General features: G+C 42.4%; 1 protein-coding gene across 1 annotated transcript in view; it reads left to right on the top strand.

The window, feature by feature from the left end:
• LOC146790058 (uncharacterized protein C16orf96-like) overlaps positions 1 to 19317 on the top strand; it is a 346006-nt gene that overhangs the window by 254744 nt on the left and 71945 nt on the right. The window contains exon 16 of the mRNA XM_085628406.1: positions 8107 to 8199. Coding sequence (XP_085484532.1) covers positions 8107 to 8199 — 93 coding nt within the window. The remainder of the gene's footprint in view (positions 1 to 8106; positions 8200 to 19317) is intronic.

Below are 19317 nucleotides of genomic sequence, written 5' to 3'. Positions count from 1 at the left end.
TGCGCGCCCGGAGGCGCTTCATAATCTGCAGCTCCCTCGGTGGAGCGGGGGGGTGTTTGCTTGATTTGCACCTGTTTTGCTCCAGCTCTTACCGGCCAAACATTCTTTTGGGCTCCTGAGCAGCGAACTTTGGACGGGGCACCCACGCTGTTCGTTTCCCCCGCCGCCTAAACCACACCGCAGGCCGCTGTTGGGGGAGACTACAGCTCCCGTGATCCCTCACCGCCACGCACCCTTCCGGCTGCCTGCGCGCCCGGAGGCGCTTCATAATCTGCAGTTCCCTCGGTGGAGCGGGGGGGTGTTTGCTTGATTTGCACCTGTTTTGCTCCAGCTCTTACCGGCCAAACATTCTTTTGGGCTCCTGAGCAGCGAACTTTGGACGGGGCACCCACGCTGTTCGTCTCCCCCGCCGACTAAACGACACTGCAGGCCGCTGTTGGGGGAGACTACAGCTCCCGTGATCCCTCACTGCCACGCCCCCTTCCGGCTTCCTGCGCGCCTGGAGGCGCTTCATAATCTGCAGCTCCCTCGGTGGAGCGGGGGGGTGTTTGCTTGATTTGCACCTGTTTTGCTCCAGCTCTTACCGGCCAAACATTCTTTTGGGCTCCTGAGCAGCGAACTTTGGACGGGGCACCCACACTGTTCGTCTCCCCCGCCGCCTAAACGACACCGCAGGCCGCTGTTGGGGGAGACTACAGCTCTCGTGATCCCTCACCGCCACGCCCCCTTCCGGCTGCCTGCGCGCCCGGAGGCGCTTCATAATCTGCAGCTCCCTCGGTGGAGCGGGGGGGTGTTTGCTTGATTTGCACCTGTTTTGCTCCAGCTCTTACCGGCCAAACATTCTTTTGGGCTCCTGAGCAGCGAACTTTGGACGGGGCACCCACGCTGTTCGTCTCCCCCGCCGCCTAAACGACACCGCAGGCCGATGTTGGGGGAGACTACAGCTCCCGTGATCCCTCACCGCCACGCCCCCTTCCGGCTGCCTGCGCGCCCGGAGTCGCTTCATAATCTGTAGCTCCCTCCGCGTCGCGGGACGCGCGCGGGCGGCGCCGGGCTGAGCCCGGGCAGAGGGCGGGCCGTCTGTGGCCATCCGGGGCAGGAGGAGGCAGGGCAGGGCCACGGACTCTGGCTCGCAGACCTCGGATCCCCGACGTTTAGTAATTCATCACTTTTAATATTGGCTATTGTGTATTTTATGTGTATATTATGTTTTGTTGGCTCTATTAACATCATAGTTTTCTGCTATTACTAGATAAGCAACTGTGGTACAATTCATAGGTTAGTTAGTTTTTTCTTGTCCTATTATGTCCAAACTTAGGTCCACCAAACTAGTGGCAAGTAATGATACAAGGACAATGGACAACTATCTAGTTAAGGTAGTTAGCAAGATTAATAAGGATAGGAGACTATCACTAAGCAGGGTTAGCCCAGAAATGTCACCTACAAGGCAGCGTTCACCTACCTCACCATTGCCCCATAGTGGCCTGGATAATTCCAATAATGTTGACATAATTAATGCTGTATCCACGGAAGAGCGGGCTATTTTCATTGAACCTTCCCCAAGTCAAAGCCCGACACCGTCACCGTCACCAAGGCTCTCATTAACTCAATTAACTCAATCTCCCGCACGGAGAGTGGTGCGTGCTTGTAGGAAGGTACCTGCCAAGAGGGTGGTGGTTCGAAAGACTAAAAAGGCAGGTTCAACATCACTCAACAGTGGAGTTTCTACTGAGCCCATAAATAATGTCGAGGGAAATATCCTGCATCCTGCCCAGATTGACCTTTTGGCAACCATCCTTGAGTCTAAGTTAGAGGTACTGATTAGACCTCTGGTGGCTAAGTTAGAACTAGTGGACCAAAGGGTCACAAGATTGGAAGGTCTTCTAGACTCCTGTATGACCCAGTCTACCATCCTGTCAAGCCCTCATCCTGGTTCATCTGGTACCATGCGCGATAATATAGTGGGTCCCGTAGCACACACTTCAGATAGCAACAGGGTCAGTTGCATAGGGCCTATCGCTCAGGCTCCCTTAGCTGCTATCGCACTGAATATTCCACCTCCGAACATATCTCTAGCGGGTACGGCAATAGCACAAACATCAGTACAACCACAAATAGTTAATAAAAGCAGCCAGGATAATTTAGCAGGGGTAGATACTGCCGGGAGGAGTAGACCTAGGAGGCTAAACTTTGTCAATCTCCCACCGGAGTGTGTTCCATACACTGTGGTATTAACAAATGTTCCGGAGGTTGACTCTTGTCTGACTGATCCTAGGCTAGAAACTTATGATGCCCTAAAAAATAAAACACTTGCCTGGCTGAATCGGAATTGTGGTTTTCCGTGTGCCTTCGCAGATGATATATTATTTATGCGTAGAGTTAGTTGGATTGGCAATGGTAGAAAAAACACAACAGGGGACTGCATTATTATAAATTTTAAATATCCACAACATGTGGCAACAGTCCTCCTTAGAGCTGCCTCCTTGCCAACCTTGGAAAATTCGGTTTGTGTTAGACCCCTTGGCTTTTTTTATAACCATCTGGATAATACCCAATATCGATCGTGCCATCAGCAAAGGTATTCTTTAAATGGCCACGGAAGGGGGTTGGTTGGTTGTGTTCCGAATGTATCTGTGCATAGATCTCGGCTTCAAAACAGTGGGGATCGACACTGTTTTCAGTTAGATAATAGGCAGTTTGATAACACTCTACCTCTTTATAACCGCTAAACTGCTTTATCATCTCTGGAGGAAAATGATTGATTGCCTGATGCCTTGGGGAGTTCTACCCAGTTACCAGCATTGTCCCTCAAGATAGCCACATGGAACATCGCTGGTTTAAAGAATAAAATTGGGATTGATGAATGGGTAATGACATTAAAATCTTTTGATATCATTGCCCTTCAAGAGACTTGGGACCATACGAACAGCTTCTCCCTGGATGGCTATAGTCATTTTTGCAACCCAGCTATTAGTAGCGTGGCAGGAAGATCAAAAGGGGGTCTGTTAAGTCTATTTAAATTGGACATTAAAGGGACATTAACTCAGTGTTCTTCGGGTTCTGAAAATTGCCTGATTGTTGAACTCTCTACCCAAGATAAGGCCAAGATTCTTTTTGTTAATTTTTATAACTCACAAGCTAACGAGTGTACCAGTCAAAATTTGGATGTACTGGATACATTTTTGTCAGTCTATAGTGTTAATGTAAATACTTTTGAATTAATAGTACTAGGGGACTTTAATATACACCTATGCTCCCTACCATGCAGTAGTCGGGATGATGAAGGTCCTCCCCTTTCCTCATCTGTCCATTTGGAACATACTAGGCGTGAAGAGTATCTTGAAATTTTTCTTGCAAGATGGAACTTATATGAGTCAGGTTGCGGGGATGGACATAATAGGTCCTCTACGTTTAAGGGAAGAGATATTGGTACTATTATAGATTACATTTTTGTGTCTTCTTCTTTTTTAAATAATGTGTTAAATTATTATACAGAGGTGTCAGTTTTTAGTGATCACAATCCTGTTTTACTTGTACTGAAAAACACAGAATTGATTTCTTTTAAAACAGTAAAAGTTAGAGGGGGCTTGAACCTTACGGTAAAAGACCAGAATCGTAGGCTGAAATGGACAAAAATAGTCCCCGAAATTTTTCTTCAAGAGGTTCTATCCAAAGTAGAGGATGAAGTCTCAACATGTCTAGCGACAAGTACAGATTCTAAAGAGGTTATAGTAGCATTTGATAATATCTGCATGGAAATTAACCGTAGTCTCCAGAACAACTCCAGGCAGAAGTCGCTAGTGGGCAAAAAATGGTTCGATAAGAAATGCTCAAAAGCACATGGAGTACTAGTAAAAGCATTGAAAGCAACTCCTAAAAATCATGCATATATAGTTAGTGCAAGGATGGCGTACAAAAAAACTATCCTAGAAAGAAAGAGGGACCTGAAAGATAACGCTTTGGCCCAACTTCTTGAACCAGAAACTCTAAAAAACAGTGGCCTATTCTGGAAAACAATAAATCAGCCTCTCTTTTCTGACGAGTCAAACACCCCTCTAGAGGCAAATATTTCTGACGAGGGCTGGATCACACATTTTAGTCAGATATATACAGAAACTAGTAATGCTTCCACCTTTGATGGTACTGTAGAAGCTGAGGTTGGGGATTTCTGCACCGCTGAGGACGCTGTTATTTTTGCGGCAGCAAATGTGGAAAGGGCCATAGACCTGACCCTGAAGAACAAAGCTCCAGGCCCAGACGGGGTACCGGGTGACGTCTTGAAAAGTGCACCGAAATTTTGGTCGATAGTCCTATGTAATGTTTTTAATGCCCTCTCAAATGCCAAAAGCCCGGACTCCTGGAAAAAATCCATAATTATACCCGTTTTTAAAAAGGGTAACAGGCAAGACCCATCCTGTTACAGACATATTTCACTGATTGATTCATCGGTGAAAATAATGGGCCGGGTTATTTTAACAAAACTGAACGATTGGCTAATAGAGAAAGGGGTCCTATCAGATGTTCAGTACGGCTTTAGAGCTATTAGGAGCACAATTGACCAAAGCCTTAACCTGCATTTACTAGTAGAAAAATATACGAGGGCCAAGGAGGGGTCCATGTACCTGGGGTTCATGGACCTCTCGTCAGCCTTTGACCTTGGCACCCCTCCTATTCACCGTTTATATAAATGCCTTGGAATCTACATTAAAAGATGCAACCCTTGACATCCCACGTATAAGTGAACTTGGTATTCCAGTTCTCCTATACGCGGACGATGCCGTCCTGCTTTCCCGTACTGGTGTTGGCCTCCAACGATTATTGGACGCTTTTGAGGTATTCATGGGTTCTTTGGACCTCAAGATTAATGTTAAAAAATCCCAAATTATGATAATGGGCAAGGTAATAAGAACAAGCTCTCAAAAACTTTTACCTGTGGGAAACAAGAGCTGTGTAGAGTACCCACTTTTCCATACCTGGGGATCACTTTTGACGAGAGAGGCACTTGGGGCCCCTAGATAAAAAATAGAAACATCTCCCTTTCTAGATCATCTTCTGCACTTCAGGGATTTATAAAAAAATTGGGAGCAAGGCCAATATTAACGCTGCGTAAAATCTACAAAGCAAAATGTCTTGCTGTTGCCACATATGGAAGTGCGATTTGGGGTAACTGTCCCACGGATAGTCTACAGTTACGGAGAACAAATTTTTAAGATCTGTTCTCTCAGTACCACAGTCTACCTCAACTTATATTGTTCACACTGAACTTGGTGTAGGCTATATTTCAGATTTGACTAGAGTGGCCCCTGTTTTGGCTTGGTTAAAAACCTGGCTGAACCAAGAAATTCCCCTTAATCATATCATCCTAAAAGACTGCCTGCGGCTTGATAGAGTAAACAAAATAGCGTGGCTAGTTTACATTAAAAAATGCTTTGACAAATTAGGGAGACTAGACCTCTTTTCTTCCCCGGAATCGATAACTGTTAAAGATATTGGTTTGATTAAAGGTATGATGGGAGACTTGTTAAGCTCAGAAAGGGAACAAGTAGAACTTGAGAAATCTTCGGTGCGGGCTAGCATTATCTTGAACACACATGTAGGCCCAGAATTATACTTAACTATTGTAAACCAACCTTTTCACCGATTTCTCTTAACCCGTTTCCGGTTCAATTTGATCCATCTATCCCTTGGTCATTTTCCTACTTGGTGTATTCCCGAAAATGCAATGCCGTGTAAATGTGACAATTTTTCGACCCAGAACACACTGCATTTTCTGATGTTTTGTGATCATTACACGGCACCAAGAAAGAAATATTTGTTGCCGATTCTAAAGGAGGCTGGGTTCATACAGGTCAAGCCCGCTCTTCTGTTTTTACAGCTATTGCAGATTCCTAGGATTATGTTTCATGTGGCTAATTTTCTAGTGGGTGCTGTCAGGATTAAAAAGAGGAAGTTGTCCAATAATTTAACTAACATGGTTTTATAAATGGCTGAATTTTCTATTGTTCTTATGAAATGGACCCTCTATGAAATTAAGTGATATAAATGTAATATGCAAGTGATGTTTTTAGATTGTTTTATTTAACTGACCTCTTTTTTAACTATTTTTAATTAAGTTCCTTTTTAGTAATTATGAATTGTTGATTGTGTGAAAGTTTACTATATTGTTCCTATGTCTTTTTATGATATTTATTTATCGAAATAAAGTATTTTGACTGACTGACTGACTGAATAATGACATATTCCTAATATGCCTATATTGAAAATCTTTACTGTGCATATTTTCTGATCGAAACAAATAGTGTTCACGTACCTGCCAATGACTTGCGGGCTGGCGGAGTGTGGCAGCTCACACATTACTAATCGAAGCTAATTTAACCACTTCTTACATCTCGTTTGTACAAATGCAGTTAATATAATCTATACATTGTATACAGAGCTCACAAATCGAGCACAGATGCGTATTTTTCAAATTAAAGTAAAACAAAGTAATTTTCTTCATAATAAAATACTCCTGCATATTTTGATGCCCTTAGCTTTTGCGGATATTAACGTACCTATAAACGTAGATGCGGGTGTTAGAAAAACAAGAATTGCTAGGGGGGAGGGAGGGAAAGTGAAAGCGTGCCATGCGCGCGCTGTGTTGAAAAGTCAGCCCTATGCGGGAACAGGAGATGTGCACGTGTACGGAGTGTACATCTCCTGTCCGTACGCGTGCACATTTCCTGTCCCCCTTCGGCAGAGAAACTGACGACAATAGATCTCGCCAGGGCGAGCAGCGCATGCGCTGCATCGCTAGGCGAGACCTAACAAACCCTCTCTAGGTAAACAGCTGTTTTTTGTGTCACTTCGTCCAACCTGTACTTGGTCATTTCTTAATATCATCTAATAGGTTTTCCTTAATTGTTCTGCAAATTGCGTGGGAAAATCAAGTTTTCATCATTGGTTTACCATGTTCTAATTTCTGCCATTTTCAAATGTCCATCATTCCTCTGATGGAGAGAGAAAATTGTCCCAGCCCCTGCAATTTCATTCTGATCTAGTACACTAAGTGAAACATACACTAAAATTAAAATAATATGAAAAGATCCGGGTTACAAAATTAGTGTTAACAGTTAAGCCAGAAAAAAAGATATCAGAAAAGCATTAGAAACAATTCTATAGATTGTCTGTGAGCATGACATATCATAAGGTTTATTAGAACACATTTCTGTATTATTATATTAATGTTATCTGTAAAAATATACATTATAATACTTAAACATCACTAAATAATAATAGATGTCTTTCCTATATATAGGTGGCTTAGCATTCCTACAGTTTCTTTTGTGCTCTCCTAAAGCTCTTCTTACAAAGGACATGTAACCTGTAAGTCATGGGTGTAGATGTGCTGCTTACCAAGACTAAATGGGAGAAATAGCCCTATTAAGTATTTTCTAATAGAACCCATCATACCACTGACCGTAATTACATAGGATTTGTCACATTAATGGCCAGATTTCCATGCATACAGATACACTAGAGACTAGAAACCCATGCAAACCATCACTACACCCACTCTGCCCATGGGAGCCATTACACCCCTAGCTGAGCACATGGGAATGAAAACACAAGTGACACTAAGGAAACAAAGCTATGTAATCACTAAGCGGGATTTTCATGTTCACCTTGAGCACGTGTACCATCACCTGGGTTCATATTCTGAATGCCACATGTAGGCATTTTTGCACATACGTACGTAGATGTGGAGTTAAGAACAGTACATCTATACTCACACACACATACATATATATATATTTTTTTTTTTTACCTCTTTGATATTTTGGTCCTCGATATTTTGGCTATGATATTCTGATATTCTTGTATCCCGATATTCCACACTAAAACGCAAACAAGTTCTCACGTTGATCCTGAGGTGAACAGATAGACCTGTGTCTGTGACCACGTAGAAAACATCCCTACACTGACTCTGGCCTTAGTAGATATTACACCACTGAAAATAGCCACATAAGGCCATTGTAAAATATGACCCGGTCGAAGTGGACACACCAGTGGTCATGACCAGCTGCAATTTGCCATGATGCTGAACACAATGTATTTGTATTTTAGTGAAGAAGACACCACGTCCTCCTACGAGGAACATTCCAGAAAGAGCACGCTCTGCAACACCTCATACTGGCCGCCACAGTCCTCCAATCCCAAGTGAGTATTTGCATTTCCCAATCCAGTCACATAATGGCATTTTTACCACCCTGCATTCCTTCAGTTGCATATTGAGTTTTGTGTAACTCTATCCTTCTCACAAAAGAATTGAGCTATTTTTATATGTTCAATGAAAATATCATATGTTATAAATTATTGCCATTACTTTTTGTAACCGGTTAGAAACCTTTCTTCAACAAGAATGTTATATTAACATGTTTGAACCTAATACCAGAAGGGAAAATTAAATCTCGTAAATTATACAAAGCCTACAACAGGTCCTATCATCATATTTAAAGCTAACCCTTCATTACTAACAATGACTTTAATATAATTATTAGTAATGTAAAGTAATTGTGAAAATATTTATTTATAATTTTTTGTATTGATTTATGGAATTTGTAGAGCGTAACCGTAGCTACAGGGGCTGCATGGGGGTTTACATATAAAAATTCAATTACAATAGACCTTCTTTATATCTTCATCTTCCATTTGAATTTTGGGGGAATCAGCATAACTGGGACGTAGCTACAAGGGAGAAGACTACTATAGTAGAAAGAGCCTGTAAAGTTGTGTCAAACCACCTTATATAATATTTATAATCCAAAATGTCTAACTCCCCACTTGATGTACACAATCTTGTCTCATCTACTACTACCCTTCATTAATGTCTAGAGCTCATTGGCTCTCTAGCTAGGTTTGAGCTTTATACATATGAAAAGGGCCTCTAGTTATGCTAAATAAATTGTTAACGTGTTAATGTGTACTCTGTGACCTTTTGTATTATCCACAGAATTTAATTTCATACCTCAGTTACAGTAGGAAATATCATAGGCGAATGACTAGGAGAATCTTTCCCCTTTTTCATTTATTGCATTTATAATAATTTATTTCAAATTCATGCATACTAACAGAACACCATATAGCAATTTCTTTGCTGCATTAGTCAAGGTAACACATTACCATTTACTCTAAGAATTGCACTTCATATGTTCACAGAGATTATAATTGTCAGATTGGTTTCCCAATCAATTGTACATTTAATTAACAATTGTAGACTATGTGCTTGGACCAATTCATAAATTAGTGTAGTTTTCAGTTTACCTCCTCTGCTGGACGTTATGTTATTAAAGATCTTCTACTCTTCAGGAAATCCTTTAATGATCCATGCAAAGCTGTATAATTCTAGATTTTAGTAAAGGACTATCTGATTTGAGACCATTAAACAATACTTCTCCTGATTGAATGATCTGAGCTAATTATATTACTTTCCTTTCCTCCAACAACTTCCATTTTTGCTCATTAGCCTAGAGCACTACTTACTTGTGACTCCAAATGCATGCTTTGCATTTGACATGAATATCAAAATGTTTTTCTCTACAGGTGTCCCTGATCCTCTGTTCAATTTCAGTTATTAGTCAGATCTTATGTTCCTGCTACCATACTAGCTACAACAAACATAATTATTCTGGCCAATCATGCATTAGATACATTAATGATCTTTTGATTATTTGGGTTGGTTTAGCCACTGTTTGAAATGCTTCAATATTCGAAAACATAAACCATGGAGACTTTAGGTCACTGTACTATACCCAAGGACAATATTATTTTTGTAGACAATAATTTCGGTACAAATTTTAGTCTATCCATATCATTCTTAAGAAAAGTCATACCACCCAACGTAGGGCATCATGACAATGCCCGACGGTCGGACTGCCGGCTGCTAATGCGGCAGTTGGGAGACTGCCCAATGAGCCTGTGGCAGTCCCACTGCTGTATCAGGATATGACCACCGGGCTGGTGGTCGGAAAGTCGACGACGGTCCCACCATGGCAGCATGGCTCTGCCATGTAGAAGGGCTGCAGCAGATGCCACTGTGGTGCAGTGCCTTGAGCACATCCCTGCACCATATGCCATACTCCAGGTCGTGCATGGTATACAGTGCATTGAGATGAGTGGGGGCTCTGTATGTGCCCCCAGGGCCACGTTTCAGTGGCGTACATTGGCACGGGTCCTTCTGTTGCCCCCCCCCCAACCCATATCCCTCTCCAACAACCTTTTCATGGCGGGGTTTCCACCATGAAAAGGCTGTCGGAAAGGGATATTATAGTCCCGGTGGCGGTGCCTGCCTCAGCACGCTGCAATTGTAGGACACTGCTCCAACCACTGCACCATCAGGATCTATGATTCTGGCTGTGCTGGCGGTCTTGCATCTGACAGATTAGTTCCGACCGCCAGTATCATAATACAACAGTTGAACTGAAGGGAAGAACATGGTTACATTGATAAAACTCTTAATAAAGCTATGAATAATGCAGATTCAAGACATAAATTGAATTTATTTGAATCTAATAATCCTAATTGTATACCTACAGACTCAAAACCTGACATCATTATTAAACTGCTAACACAATATTCTTAACCAAGTAGTAAATTGTGTAAAAAAACAATAATACTTTCTACAAGCAGATAATACATTGAATAATTGAATCTCTTCATATCTAATATTTCTAAGAGCAGAAAATCTTAGCGATAAAATAATTAGGTCTTTGTACTACTACTCTGTTGAGGAAGCACAACAGACTGGTTGCCAACATTATGATTTTACAAGTGTGGCAATTTCAGTATTTGTGAATTGAACATGAATAAAAGTAATAAGAATTGTGGTAATGGTAAATATTTTTTCATTAGGCTATTTAATAGTTGTAGAAGTACTTTTGTTATTTATATAGTGTTTTGTCAATGTGGGATTATGCACGATCAGGCAATTACAACAACATAATATGGGACGTATATGGCCATCAGAAAAGAAGAGGGGACATACCCTCTGCAGCCGTAATTACCGCTTCAAGGAATGTCACAATTATGATGAAAGTAAATTGAAGTTTATTACCAAAAGAAGGAAACAGGGAATTAAGACAGAGACAGGTGGAAATGCGACTTATCATATCCTTCTCCACTTTAAAACCTGGTGGTCTTAATTCTTAAAGGGGTTATGTTACTTTTTATAAACAATCTTTTTTATGGTAAAACCAATATAACCTCCTTGCCTTCGATAATGATTAAAGGGCCAATTTTCCAGCAATGGGCAAAATCTGCATAATTTGCTTTTGCTTAATTTCACATTTTGCACACAAAAATAGCCCAAAAAACACAAGTACTCTGAACAACAGCTGCTCACGTTCTGGTTGTTTGCTTTTTTCCTATGTCCCCATGCTAAAATGACACCATGTAGTGTAATGACTTGCGCAGCAAACGTAGCATGAAATTACACAAGATTATTTCAGTGTTGTAATGGAAACTTTGCCTGCACCTACTTACTTCTTTAAGAAGCACTGTCTCATTTTTACATTTCATCAAGGAACTATTTGTAACCTTTTTTTTTTAAATATCTATTTTATTGGCATTTGTAAAATTAACATTGTGAAAATGAATACAGTTTCACAGTCACAGCAGCAAGACAATCCGTAGGACATTATCGAAGTTCTTTCTCCATGCTACAATTTTAAGTGTCTCAGGGTTAAAACATTGTTGCCCCACATGGTTTCACCCAGTACTATTCTGCCCTAGGATGTCCATTGTCTGCTAGCTTACAGTATTAATGAAGAAAACCCCTGCTATGCGAGAGCGTATGATAGCGAGTGGTTAGGTTGCCATCAGCAATAACCGTCTCGTATATGCATGTATTGAAAATGTGTATATGACTGCCATACAGAAACTCAAATAATAAAGAAAAGCAAAATGAAACACACAAACTCAGTGCTTCCATAAACTACATGCTCTATTAAACCTTATATAAGTCTACCAGGGGTCCTCAGTCAGTAGGAACATTAGAAACAGTATGATTGGTGCTTCCGTCAGGTCAAGGGGCCCAAGGGGGAGGGGGGAAACGCAATGATAAAGCAAGGAGAGCCCCAGGTGGGCAAGGGTAAGGACTGGCAGCCAATCTGCTGAAGGGGTCATCCAAGTAGTGGCCTAATAGGGCAAGGCTGATCCAACCCTCTCCCTGAGGTCCCAGAATCACAGAAAAGTTCTACAATGTTCACCCGACGTTTAGGGGGCATGTGTCTCCCCTGGTCCCTCGGGTTCATCTGCGCTTGTCCGGGACTCCTGGTCAGGTGTATCTCTCGTGTCCCATGCCCTTAATATCTGCCCAGGGTTCTGCCAGGGGTTTGCGCCTCTTCGTGATCTTATCTTCCCTAAGCAAGGCCTTTTCCTCCACTCTGGCCCAACAGGAGACATCTTTTTCCCAGTCTACTATTGAAGGATATATCTTTGCCTTCCACCGGAGAGCTATTCTTCTTTTAGCAAAGAGGAATGCCAGATCCACAAACCTATGGCCCATTTTTTGGGTTTGGGTCTCGGGAATAGTCCCAGAAGGCAAACCTCTAGGGAGCACATCATATGTGGAGAAGTGTGGCTCAATGATTAGAGCGGCAGACCCTGATGCAGAGGTCTAGCCCGGGACAAGGGTTCAATTCCCCGCCTCGGCGGGTCTTGGGCTCAAAATTCCACGGACGCCTCGGTGCCATTCCAATCATGGAGTCCCACTCTGCAACTCTGGGCAATAGCTTGCTTAATCTCCACAACGGCCCCCACAACACTAAGGATGCCTGGCCTCCACCTTGGGGGTGCCCAGGATTGGACGCCTCACAGGGAAAGCCAGGATGGGTTCCACAGCGGTATTCGTACAAGCGCCTTGAGACCCTTGCGGTGAGTAGTGCGCTATACAAGTATCAATTTACATTTACATTACGAGCCAGGACCCTATTTACAGTGTCTACGATCTTGGTCCAGTAATCGTTAAGCCCAGGGCAGGACCACACCATATGGTCAAAGTCAGCGTCTGTTTGCGAGCATCTGGCGCAGGCCTGGCCATCACCACCGTATACTACATTCAACCTGTGTGGGATGAGGTAGGCTCTATGGAGTATGTTAAACTGTATAAATTTAAAGACTGGATTCCTGGACACTTTTTGGGGCTTCCTATGGCCTTTTCCCATTCCTTCTCAGTTAACTGCCTATTCAGGGTGCCCTCCCATCATTCCCTTACACTAGGTGTCCTGCCGACCCCAAGGTCACCACCGCCTGAAGGGCCGTATGAGTGACAGGTTCTTTCAAGTCACCTCCCCACAACTCAGTCAACGCCCCCGTATCTTATGATAATTCAAAAACTGTCCCGGTGGCAGGTCATAATATTCCAGGAACTCAGCTAACGGCAGCAGTTCACCATCGCGGTAGCAGTCTCCAACCAACAACACTCCTGCTACCTACCAGCCCTGCAACTGCCGCTGCGTGAGAGGTGGGCCCATCCCGCCTGCGGTAATCCAATTAGTGGGATGCTTTGTGCATAGAGCGGTGCATCCTTGGCTCTTGCTGTACATCTATCCCAGCACGTTACTGCTACTGTGAGTAATGTCCCCATGTGTTTAATCTTCTAGTGACGGTTAAGCATTCTAGGGAGTAGCACCGCTGGAGCGGTGCCAGCCGGCAAAGATAGTGTGTCAAGCCCCCGTCCGTCGAGCCACCTAGCCAACCACAGGAGCTGTGCCACCAAGTAATAAGCTTCAAAATCGGGACCACCCAGTCCTCCCCCCATGAGTGGAAGTCGCAATGTCTGCAGGGACACCCTGTTACAACCGCCATCCCACACCAGATCTCTCAGCAGTGTGTCCAGGGTCTTAGGGATCACCAAAGGCAGGTAACTATTTGTAACCTTTGATCAACATTTTAATATTTAAAAAAATACACAGTAATAGAAATATAGATGACAGTATAGTTAGTGTATAGTTAAGGAAACATATTAATAATTTTTTAACATTCGCGAAACTGCACTAAATGAGTTATTATAAAATAGCTATTTGTAGCTGTTTCTTTGAGTGAACAGTTTTGGATTCGCTACTTGTGGCAATTTTATTGTATCCATATTTAAAAAGTTATACAACTTCAGCAAAAAGGGTGGTATTACATGTTTTATTTGTGGCAGTTGCATTCAACGATTAACACTATTATTACATGATGGCAGATGTCATTAATTTTGCTGTTCACCAGTGCTACCATGTGACCATGACAAAATCCACAGAGGTGGGCAAACGTTTGATGTGTGAGTCTCGACCCTCACTAACCTATTTCACTTTTGCCCTGGAGCACTTGCACTTTATATGATTTATTTCTACAACACACGCAGTAACGTTTTTTCATTGATTTGAGACGGCATGCTGTTTTTTTAAATATTCGACAGTGAACTTTCTGGTGCCGTCTGAATGTCTGCACAGTTGGTGGTCTCCTGTGTAGCCTGCTACCACATTAGCATTAGGCACCATGTCTGCACTCTGTGGCTCCATAATATCACAATCTAACTCTTCCCATTTAATTCTTCCCAAGTTTTGCCAAATAGGATTTCATTACAAGAACGGAGGCTACATTATGCATTATTCCTTTAATGCAGTCCAAGCAGCCGCTTACATCACAATATTAAAAGGTTCCAGAATATAACAATAGCAACACATGAAAGGCATGAGCCATCAACAATCTGCCTCTTTTAAATGCGGCTCCAAGCAGATAAGTTAATTTTCCTTCATTACCATTATTCCTTTTTAGCTCTATTTTGAAGTTCCCTTGTGTGTTGCTTAACCCTACCCCCCCTTCCAACTGCCTCCATACCGATCTCCAATTTACGGAGATCTCCCTACACCCCCTTCCCTAGTCCCATCCTTGCTTGACTGACCAGATTAACCTGCCTTCTCTTTCAGCGTATGTACTATTTCTTATGTTTGAATATATTTAAAGATTTTTAGATGTTTAATCGAACTTTAATAATTTGTTTTTTGTGTAAACGATTTTTCTTCAATTTCATCCTTGTTCTACTTCCTCATGCCATAATGAGCTTACCTAATGTCTTTGTTTAACTCCCGTTTTTCACCTCTTTCCACCGATGCAGGCCGCGCACTCCAACGTGGCTCTGCATCGCTGCCTTTTATTATTTCGGATTTTATGGCACGACACGGAGGCCATATTATGCAAATCTCCTTTATTGCCACAGCTCAGCAGCAACAATTGAAGAATACAGAACTTCAATGAACATTCTAAATAACTATATAGTCCCCTCGCGACCAGCCATCTTCCTTCTTTGTTGCTGCTGCTCAGAAAGATAAGTACTCCTTAACTCCTACTTGATTCTTGTGTATATATATTTACTAACTACTTATTTAACTTGCTACTTTATATTAATCTTAGGATTGTTTCCCCCTTTATGATCTTAGGATTGTTCCCCCCTCTTTATATAACAGATAAGGGTTTACTATACCCTCTCTTTATCGTTTAAAATGTTGTACCCCCTCCTAAGACATTCCCTTTCAAACCTTTCCCCTTCCGATCCCACTTTGGATCGGATTCGTCTAATTTTTCGCTCTATTTAATTATTTGTCTGCCCTTAACGCCTCGCGCACGCTGTTTATATATTTAATCCTTTGACTCGCGCTGAACGCATCTTTTAAAATCCCTGGCCTCGCGCTGCTCGCGCTTCTTTTACCGATCGTATACAATAATTTTATCACCTTTGTTCGAAGTACTCTTCTCCTCTCTCGGTCCGGGCTTCTCCTTTCACCACGTTAAGCTGTTGCCCGACCCGACCCCATCAAGACGTCTCTCTCGCATCTTAGGCAGGCCGGGATTAGAGGAAAGCCCATTAGTAAGCAGCCACGCTCGCGTTTGCGGGTGTGGCATCCATTTTAAATGCATCGGACTGCTTTGACCCTTTCTATCTTCAACCATTTTACGCGCTTAGGTAAAAAATTCGAATTAATCATCTCAACTGCCTCGCTGTCATTACCTGCCAGAGCATCAACAACAGCACCCGAGCACCGAGATTTAGCAGTTAACTGCCCTCTAGATCACCACAACCTCGGTAGGACTTGGAAATAATCAAAAAAAAAAAAAAAAAGGGGGAGAAAAAGAAAGTTACTGTTTATTCACCTTTATCCCCTTTTAATCATAATGTCCACCCCCCAGTCATCCATCGATGACAAATTGGAGGATCTTATCAACAAGGCGGTGGAAAAGGTAATTGGCTCGATTGATGATAAAATCAATGAAAAATTAGAGTCCCTCTCCCTTATTACGCCCCGCCCTTCCACTACTACCCAATATGAAGGAGCAAAAAAGGCTACGAAAAAGAGAACGCATGGAGGAAAAGAAAGACCTGCGTTTAAAAGAGCGAAAACCAGCGCTCAGCTTTCACGCTTGCAAGGCGGTGACAAATCTGGTGCCTCGGGCACCCAATGTGGGCACGATATAGGCCCTGAGCTTCCAATTGTTATTGATAATGAGGACAAGTCCGATAATGAAATCGACTTGTCTTGCTCCTCTGGGTTCAATACTGATGTGGAAGAGACACCAAGGGGAACAGGAAGCTCTGAAGAGGCTTCAAAGGCCTCACAACCCAATTTGGGAGTCATGGACCCTTTTGGGGACCTAATGTTTGATCCCTTATTAATAAAACACCCCTTATCCCCGGAATGGACGCCATCCCAGCACAGAGCGGAGTACCTCACCTTCTGGCTCAGGAGGGAGATACCCCAAGAGGTGAGATCTAGACTGCGCTCCGAATGTCCGAGACCTTCCCTTCCTAATAAGATAGCCGCAACCCCAGAACTAGACCCCAAAGTTGTGGCATTTATATCCAAAACTGCTAGAGACCCGAGAAAGGGAGTAGATAAAGGATTAAAGTCGTGCCAAGATCGGCTTCTTGACACCATTGGCCCCCTTACCAAAATTTTTGAAATGGCTGAATCAGCTTACCTGGAGGACTCCATGATCGATCCAAAAGAACTAAGGGAGTGGGTCCAACGGGCTATATGCCTTTTAGGAAACGCTAATACTGCGATTTCCACCGAAAGAAGGAAGGGAATCCTGTTTAAAATAGACCCAAAACTAATTGAGTTGGCAAAGAACGATCCAGGTCCTAGCTCCCAAGGTTTCCTTTTTGGTGAGGATTTCATAAAAGACATGGCCAAATATGTCGGCGCATTCAATTCTATTCAAAAGTCACAGAAGGACAGTAAAAGAGTGTTCCAAGATCGGGTTTTCACCCGGGCCGGGAGAATTCGATATCCTTAGAGCAGCAGATTGGTCAAATGATACTATGTTTAAGGCGTGTTACTTTAGACCAATCCCTAATGTGATTGACAATGTTCTTAATTCACTTTAAACTTGCATAATATGGCCTCCGTGTCGTGCCATAAAATTTTGATTTTTCACAGCCTGCTGGGCAGAAAATCTGGATTTTATTAAGGACACGGAGGCTAATATTATCCCACCACTATTGATGTTTTTTCCCTCCCTATGTGGATACAATTTATTACGTGGTATTATTCTTTTTTCTTTCAGAATGAAAAAATTGATTCCTGCGGACCATTCCTTACAATTTTTTTCCTTCAATCTTTTCTGGATGTTTCCTTTGGTTGATGGATCTTTCATCGCAACTTTAACAAAGAAGGAAGATGGCTGGTCGCGAGGGGACTATATAGTTATTTAGAATGTTCATTGAAGTTCTGTATTCTTCAATTGTTGCTGCTGAGCTGTGGCAATAAAGGAGATTTGCATAATATTAGCCTCCGTGTCCTTAATAAAATCCAGATTTTCTGCCCAGCAGGCTGTGAAAAATCTAAATTTCATCCACTAGTAGTTATTATTTTACAAACTTATTCATAAAAAAAGGGGGTTTTAGCAGGAAATCCTAATTTAACTGGCCTTTTCAACATTCTAAAACAAAATTAATTATAATAAGAGAGGAATTATTCTCTTGACATTCCTTCATCTATAAACCTTGTCACTATTATTAAGGGAAATCCTCCCTAATTATCTTTCATTAAAGGGCTTTACCACTTTTTACAAGTTAACATTTTCTATATACTATTTCTGACTCTGACTCAGACAAGGCTTCTGCCCCTACTCCTAATATAGACAACAAAGGCCTGCATAAAATCCTTCCTAAGGAATTGAGGTCCTGCATGTTTGAGACCTTAAGTCAGATCATGTCACTCCCTGATGAGAACGAAATCTCAGAAATTCCAAACCCCTACTCTGACAAGATCACTGAATTAAGGGGTAAAAGACTTAAGAAAAGTGAAAACATTGATAAGAGCAATATAGGAGGTCCAAGCACCTCATCAATTCAGGGAGGTCTTAGTACCTCAACTTCTAATGGAGGTCCTCGCACCTCGAACTCCCCTGGTGTCCCTAGCGGCACGACTTATCTGAGTGTCCTTAGCGGCACAAAACATCTGGGTGTCCCTAGCGGCACAAAATATCATAATGCTCTTTACAATAACAAATCTAATGATATAGAATCCTCAGCCACACCTGATGAATATGAACTTGATCTTGATGAAGATGATCAAGAATTTTACAATCCCCATCATCCTCTAAGGACATTATCCTTGACCCCTTAGGGGAGAAATGTTTTCCCCATTAAATCTGAAATACCCAAGAAGTTCCGAGTGGTTCCCTCAGGACCACGTCGCAAAATTCATTAAAAAATGAAAATGGATAAGAAACCTCTTAGAAAGGGACACTCGTAACATCCTTACAGCTGAATGCTCTAGACCTTCTACTGAGGATAAAAGCTGCTATACCCCCAATTTGGACCCTGAACTCATTAAATTCCTATTCAAACTTGGACGTGATCCAAGAAAAGGGATGGAAAAATCCCTGAAAGGGTGCCAAGACCGTCTTCTCGACGTACTGGGACCATTAGCCAGAATCCTAGATTCCGCAGAAGACAACCACATCAATGGCACACCTCTGAAAACCAATCTCATCAGGGGATGGAGCCAGAGAGCATTAATTCTACTGGGTAATGCCAACGCTAGCATTAATGCACAAAGACAAAGGGTCGTTTTGACTAAAATAAATCCAAAAGTAACTGACATGGCGGATAAAGAACCCTTGCAAAACCCAAAAGGTTTACTCTTTAGAGAAGACCTCATTAAATCCTCGGGGAAATACGTCTCCACTTTCACCGCCCTGGACAAGGCACAGCAAAATATGCGCAGAGTTTTCAATTCTAACCTTTTTGGGTGGGCCAGAAGACGGGTCCTCTCTTCCGGCCACTTCAAT

This window comes from Triturus cristatus, chromosome 10, assembly GCF_964204655.1.
Source record: "Triturus cristatus chromosome 10, aTriCri1.1, whole genome shotgun sequence".
Classification (NCBI taxonomy): domain Eukaryota; kingdom Metazoa; phylum Chordata; class Amphibia; order Caudata; family Salamandridae; genus Triturus; species Triturus cristatus.
Note: the sequence above shows the minus strand (reverse complement) of the source record. Positions and strands in the feature narration are given on the sequence as shown.